We start from the raw sequence: 6,990 nt of genomic DNA on the forward strand, positions 1-6,990 counted from the left end.
TGAGAACGAACATTGCATTGCTTATCCTTGCCATTGTCATCCCAACTCCTCGCACAGAGTGTGGCATATTGTAGGGTTTGTTGGTGAGTGGAGAGATGTGTAAATAAGAATGGTCCACGTGAGAAATATAGAAATATGAAAGTATAAATAGCAACAATACCTGAACAGGAGGTGATAGGGATTTTGTCCCGCGCATATGCATGTCCCAGAACCTGATAATGGAATACAGTTTGGAATTTTTAACTTAAGATTAAAGAACTAATGGTACTGCTGTAGACTATGAAGAGATCAGGGACTTCATTGCCACACAGGTGTACAGACTAAAAATGTGAATTCAGGAAAATTTAAAGAGTATTTAAATTTGCCATCGCTTTCTAAATATATATACATATAGTTGCCATCTCTGACAAAATACTCCTGACAGAATAGAACCCAGGGCTGGAAAGAGCCAATGAGCATCCACCTACTTTATGTTCATTCCAGTCCAAATATTTTCCATCCTAAGGTACTGAAATTACTTGTAAATATGACCACAGAACCACTGTCCGTGACACTGTAGGAGACCTGGAGAATGAGAGCAATGTTAGAGCCCTCAGAAAGCCTATTGACACCTACTCCCGTCCAAGTCCTGGCTTATATATGTCACTTTCAATTAAACTTTTACCAAACCTCCATTCCTTGTTATATTCTCACATGTCATGGTAGTTTTCCTCTGTAGCATTTCCTCAGTTGTAGCTAACTACTTGCTGTATAGTCACTTATTTAATTTTGTTTCTTCTCTTTATTGTAAGCCCTGTAGCATTTCCTCAGTTGTAACTAACTAACTACTTGCTGTATAATCACTTATTTAATTTTGTTTCTTCTCTTTATTGTAAGCGCCTTGTGGGCAGGGTTGCATTGTTTATCTTTGCCATTATATCCCCATTCCTAGCATAGAGTCTGACATATAGTAGGCACTCAACAAAATGAAGGAATATATCCATTTTCAGATTGTTGGGTGCTAGCATTTATATCCCACAAACCTGATGTCAGTCCCTGGCATATTATAGAGCAGACTAGAGGCCCGATGCACAAAATTCATGCAAGGGGCTTAGCCCTCGCAGCCCGGCTTCATCCAGAAGGTTGTTTGGCTATTCGGTCTAATTAGCATATTAGCTCTTTATTATGTAGGATTATTAAAAATGTGATCTGTGAGCATTTTCAAAGGAAGCAGGAATGAGCATACAGGCACTCATTTTTATTTGGTGCCAGTGCCTTTAGCTTAGAATATCTTGCCCCTTCTGCCTTGCTGTTTTCTTGTTCTAATATTTCTGATATTGAGCTAGTAGGAAAATTTATAGAGTATAGTGGTATAAAGTTTGAAATTTAAATTTGCCATCTCTGACAAAATACTGGGGAAATTATAGAATTTCTCTAGCCTGAGGATTCCTTCCTTGCTAGGAACAGTTTTAATAAGACAAGATGATGAACTTAAGATTAGGATCTATATTTTTTTAAGCCTTGACCAGAAATACCTCACCTTGACCTTTGTTCATCTTTTTTCCCTATAGGGTTGCATTCTTCCCTTTACATATTGGGGACCATGTTTTTATTGAGGAAGATTGTGTGGTCAACGCGGCTCAGATTGGCTCTTACGTTCATGTTGGCAAGAACTGTGTGATTGTGAGTATGGTGACTTGGTGACTAAGCAGCCTCACTGCCCTCTGGCTCCTGTCCTTCCCATCAGTGGACTCTGCTTCTGTGACCAGACAAGGCAGAAGTAGCTTCTGGTCCGCTGGCATTATTATTGCATTTGGAGCTTTTTCCTAGGCATTAATGATCATGGCTGATTTTTATTGAACCTCTTCCCTGTGATGTTAAAGACATTTCTTTAATTTTTTCATTTACTCCTCACAATCATCCAAGGGTGTTGTAGGTGCTGCTGTTATCCCTGTTGGCAGTAAGACTGAAGGTCTTAGATACTACGGGGTTGATGAGGCTATTAAGTAGAGCTGGGATTTGAATCCAGGTGGTATGAATGGTCATGCTGCTATATGTCCTACCTGTTGCCTTACCTCAGGGATCTTACTGTCTGGTGGGGTGAGGGGTGAGTGAAGGGTGAGGTAAAACTGGCTCATAGACGAGAGGAGGATGGGCATTTTGGTTAAGAGGCTGGCATGTGTAAGGCTCAGAGTCACCACAGGACATGACTTCAGGGGAACTGCAGGTAGTTGAGGGTGCATGGGAGCACCTTGCTCAGCAGAACCCGTAGGATCTGGTCCCAGGAGACTTGGCGTCCTTTTGTTTGGTCCCACTCGGGTTTCTTGGCATTTCACAGATGAGGAGCTTGATTTCAGGCAGGATTTATAAGAATGTTAATGATCAGAGCCAAACTGTTTAGGGAAAAGGTTTTCTCCACTTTAAATTTGTACTTCAGACCAGATTCTAGGAAAAGCCAATACTTTTTCATATTTTTAAATGGCTGCTCCTAATAATACAGAGCTGGCTCTCTGCTCTGGATGAGACTCTGATCCTGGAGTATCAGAAAACTCGTAGCAGCTGTGCAGTTAACGTTCCAGGAGCCACAGGCACCGTGCAGGGGAGAAGCACGTTGCTGCGAGGAACATTCCAACCTGACTTGTTACTGAATCAAGGGAGGTGGTTGTTTTGCCAGATATGCTCCTCCAGAGTGCTTAGTGTTAGAGACAGGAAGTCTTTGTCCTGGCCTGCTGTGGAAGGAAGGGGGGAGATAGTGAAATCCAGCCTGTCCCACGTCCCGTTGACAGAAGCTGGCTTTCCAAGCCTCAGCTGGGTTTCTTGGTATGTCCTGTGGCCAAGAAGACCTCAGCGTAGCACCTTAGTCCTTCAGCCTGTCCTTTAGCCCTGCAGCAGACATTTGAAAGGTTCATGGCCAGATGCTAGTCCCAGGCCTGGGGAAGTCTAGTCCCATTGTCAGGTGCACTGCTTCGTGGGTCACTTTTCAGTGTATCAATTGACTGTCACGTCACAGTCATTGTTCAGTAGTGGTAGTACTGTCCTCGTTTGCTGAACCTTTACAGATTCTCAAGTAATGTGAGAATCTTTTAAAAGAGTCTGGCGTGCCTCCTGACACACAGCTCCTTCCTATAGCATCCACGTGAAGTTTTAGGTATTAATCAGAATTGCCCAGATGCCAGCGGGAAAAGTCCAACAGGCAGTATTAATAGGCACTGTTGTGCTGTGAGTTGTGCATTTACCACTCTGATCCTGACAGCATCCCTGCAGGTTGGTTTTATGTCCTATTTCACAGATGACACGAAGGCTCAGAGATGCTGAATAACTTGCATCAGGAGATATAGGTAGCTTAATGCTAGCAACATGCACTTCTTGACCCCTTCAGGAAAATTCTCCAGGAAAGAAAAAGAAGTAGTTTTAGATGTTAGCCTTCTCCACTATTGCCAATTCATTATGCCTAAGAAGTACCTACATTTTTTTTTTTCTGATATCTAATTGATCTTTTTACCCAGAAAGCTCTGAAATCAAAATGAACATCATTTCTCTGAGTGGGCAGAATGGTCAACCAGTGGACAAAACAGGCTGGTGGTACACAGAAGATTCGTATTCCTCTTGTTTTGTTTTGTTACATCTCTCTTAATACATTTTATTGATTTTTACAGAGAGGAAGGGAGAGGGATAAAGAGTTAGAAACATCAATGAGAGAGAAACATCGATCAGCTGCCTCCTGTACACCCCCTACTGGGGATGTGCCTGCAACCAAGGTACATGCCCTTGTCTGGAATCGAACCCGGGACCCTTCAGTCCGCAGGCCCACGCTCTATCCACTGAGCCAAACTGGTCAGGGCTATATATATATATTTTTTTTTATTGATTTCAGAGAGTAAGAGAGAGGGAGAGAGAGATAGAAACATCAATGATGAGAGAGAATCATCAATCAGCTGCCTCCTGAACGCCCCTTACTAGGGGTCAAGTCCATACCCGCGCATGTGTCCTTGATCAGAATCGAACCTGGGACCCTTTAGTCCACAGGCCAACTCTCTATCCACTGAGCCAAACCAGCCAGGGCCCTTGTTCTTCTTTGTCAGGACCTACTGTGCACAGATCTCTGTATGTGAATGTATCATGCCTTACATAGCACGTTCTCTTGCCTGTCATTCAGGGCTCCATGTGCTTAGTCTGAGTTATTAGGAGCTAAGATAGCCTCTTGGAGTCATTTGGAAATTATGAGGGAGCTGGTCATCAGCTGAATTTTTGAAATTGCCAATATCAGGGAAGTCATGGAAGAGAACTTTGCCAGGAGGATGAATAGCTGCAGTAATGACTTGCTTCTGAGCTAAAGATGTTGCCAAGTATTGCCAAAACTATTGTCCACAAAGCTAGAGACAACTTAGTAGACACTTAAGAAATTCGGAACTTAGAAATATAAGTGCGTTAGAGGTAAAAAATTCATTTGGCAATCTATCTGTTAATTCCTAGAAATGCATCCAATTTGGGTATATTTGGGTATTTAATAATGGGGAAAATTTGGTCACAACTAAATGAAAGTATTTTTCATATTCTTTGGTAAAATTCTTTAGTAATTCACACAGTGAATTACAGGCTCTGGTGATGTAAACATAAGTTGGTACAGAACAAAACTTATAGCAAGTAGCCTGAGGCGCACCTCTAAACTGTTTTCAGAGTCTCTCCTTACCCTTAACCCATGGAACAGATGGCTCTCCCAGATGTCCTCCCTTACCCTCAGAATGCCGTGGGTGATGGCATTGGAAAATTGGTGGCCGTGGATAAAGTCAGACATAAGGCTCAGCCTACACCTTCAAACAGATGAATGGACTAATACGATCATTAGTGTAGAAGTGGATTCTAATTTCCTTCATAAGTGGCTCTAGGGCTTCGAGTGAAGAAGTGAGAATCAGCCTCCTTCACTTTTCTGTTTTTCTGTGTGAGCCTCTCGGGCAGGGTCTTTCCTCATGGAAACAAGATAGCGCTCCTGTTTCTGTCCCATCCTTTGGAAACTTCGTTGAGAAGAGCTTTTCCCCCCAGTGCTCCCAGCAGAATCCTGATGTTGAGATTCATCAGACTGGTTTTTGGCTCAAATGCCAATTCTCTAGACCAGCGGTTGCCAACCGATGATCTATGGACCACTGGTGGTCCATGAGGTCTGAGAGGTTGGCAACCGCTGCTCTAGACCAGTCTCTGGCCAGCTTGGGGTTTTAGAGTGTGGGATGGAAATGGAAGCACATGGGCTGAGCTGGGCATAGGGGTAGTTCCCAACTGAAATACAGGTTCTGTTACCAGAGGAAAGGGGAACAGAGGTTGAGCAAGCAAACAGATGTCCACTAAATTAAAAAAAAAAATTAAACAGAACTCTTAGAAGATTGAATGTCATATAGTCTGTAATGCTTAAGATAACCTGGACTGTCCCCAGCATATAACCTTCAGCTGAAATTTGCCCCCCCTCCCCCCCCACTCACACTCACACTCACACTCACACTCCTACCTCCTCTTGCTTGTCAGGTACCATCTGAAGCAGGGAATTGTGGCCAAGCCTCTTGTCACTATCCCTGGCTATTGTAAGATATCACAGATGAAGAAAATATAAAATAGCCATCCATGTTTATTCTTATTTCCTGATCTATTTCCTGTTAATAATATTGTAATTTCAGGGGCGCCGGTGTGTGTTGAAAGACTGCTGCAAAATTCTTGACAACACAGTACTACCCCCAGAAACGGTGGTCCCACCATTCACTGTCTTCTCAGGCTGCCCAGGCAGAGGAAAGGGGAACAGAGGTTGAGCAAGCAAACAGATGTCCACTAAATTAAAAAAAAAAATTAAACAGAACTCTTAGAAGATTGAATGTCATATAGTCTGTAATGCTTAAGATAACCTGGACTGTCCCCAGCATATAACCTTCAGCTGAAATGTGCCCCCCCCCTCCCACACTCACACTCACACTCACACTCACACTCCTACTCCTACCTCCTCTTGCTTGTCAGGTACCATCTGAAGCAGGGAATTGTGGCCAAGCCTCTTGTCACTATCCCTGGCTATTGTAAGATATCACAGATGAAGAAAATATAAAATAGCCATCCATGTTTATTCTTATTTCCTGATCTATTTCCTGTTAATAATATTGTAATTTCAGGGGCGCCGGTGTGTGTTGAAAGACTGCTGCAAAATTCTTGACAACACAGTACTACCCCCAGAAACGGTGGTCCCACCATTCACTGTCTTCTCAGGCTGCCCAGGTAACCGTCAGTACTGATTTTGAAAACTCGTTGACTTTTCTTCACAAAAGCCATGCAGGCAATTTCTGTCTCTGACAGTATGTTAGTCTAGCTGACTTAAAAATTCTTCTACTACAAAGTACGTGAGAATGCTGTTTACAATATGACAGGTATCCTTTTAAATGCATAGTTGGATAAGGACATTCTCATGGGTCAAAAGTAAAGAGGAAACGGAGTGGACACTGGGAGCACGCTTCAGTTGACGCTGTCTTCAGAAAGGAGTGGCTGAGGGTGTGAATCTGTGTGGGGCAGAGAGAGAGCCTTGCATCCACACATGGCAGAGGGCCTCTTGGAGGGTTTCCCTCAATAAAAGTTGATGTAGAGCAAGTCTGCCACCAGCACAGGAAGAGCAGAGAGAGGCATGTCTCTCTTGGCCTGGGCGGCTACATGGGAAAAGGAAGTCTCTCCAGAGAATTCTAACTCCGGCCTGATGCGCACATTGGTTGGTGATTTGAACTTATACTTCCTGCCCTGCCCAGGAATGTCCAAATTGAAAAGTGAACATACAGCATGGTCTAATACCAGTGACAACTCTAGACAGCTGAGAGAAGTAACTGTATCCCCTCTCAACCTTGGCTGACAGAATGCTCGTAGGTAAAACCCCTTTTGAGCTAAGAGTTCCTGATTACACAGCATGTGAGGAAACAAGTAATACATGCTTGTCCTAGAAAGCTTGGAAAACACCGAAATCAAAGGAAAATGGAACCTCATATTTCCATCATTTCT

General features: G+C 43.3%; 1 protein-coding gene across 1 annotated transcript in view; it reads left to right on the top strand.

Annotated features, from left to right (window-relative positions):
* DCTN5 (dynactin 5 (p25)) overlaps positions 1 to 6,990 on the top strand; it is a 23,841-nt gene that overhangs the window by 13,130 nt on the left and 3,721 nt on the right. Inside the window, exons 4-5 of the mRNA XM_005882328.2 lie at positions 1,551 to 1,662; positions 6,123 to 6,225. Coding sequence (XP_005882390.1) covers positions 1,551 to 1,662; positions 6,123 to 6,225 — 215 coding nt within the window. The remainder of the gene's footprint in view (positions 1 to 1,550; positions 1,663 to 6,122; positions 6,226 to 6,990) is intronic.

This window comes from Myotis brandtii, unplaced genomic scaffold (assembly GCF_000412655.1).
Source record: "Myotis brandtii unplaced genomic scaffold, ASM41265v1 scaffold707, whole genome shotgun sequence".
Taxonomy (NCBI): Eukaryota; Metazoa; Chordata; class Mammalia; order Chiroptera; family Vespertilionidae; genus Myotis; species Myotis brandtii.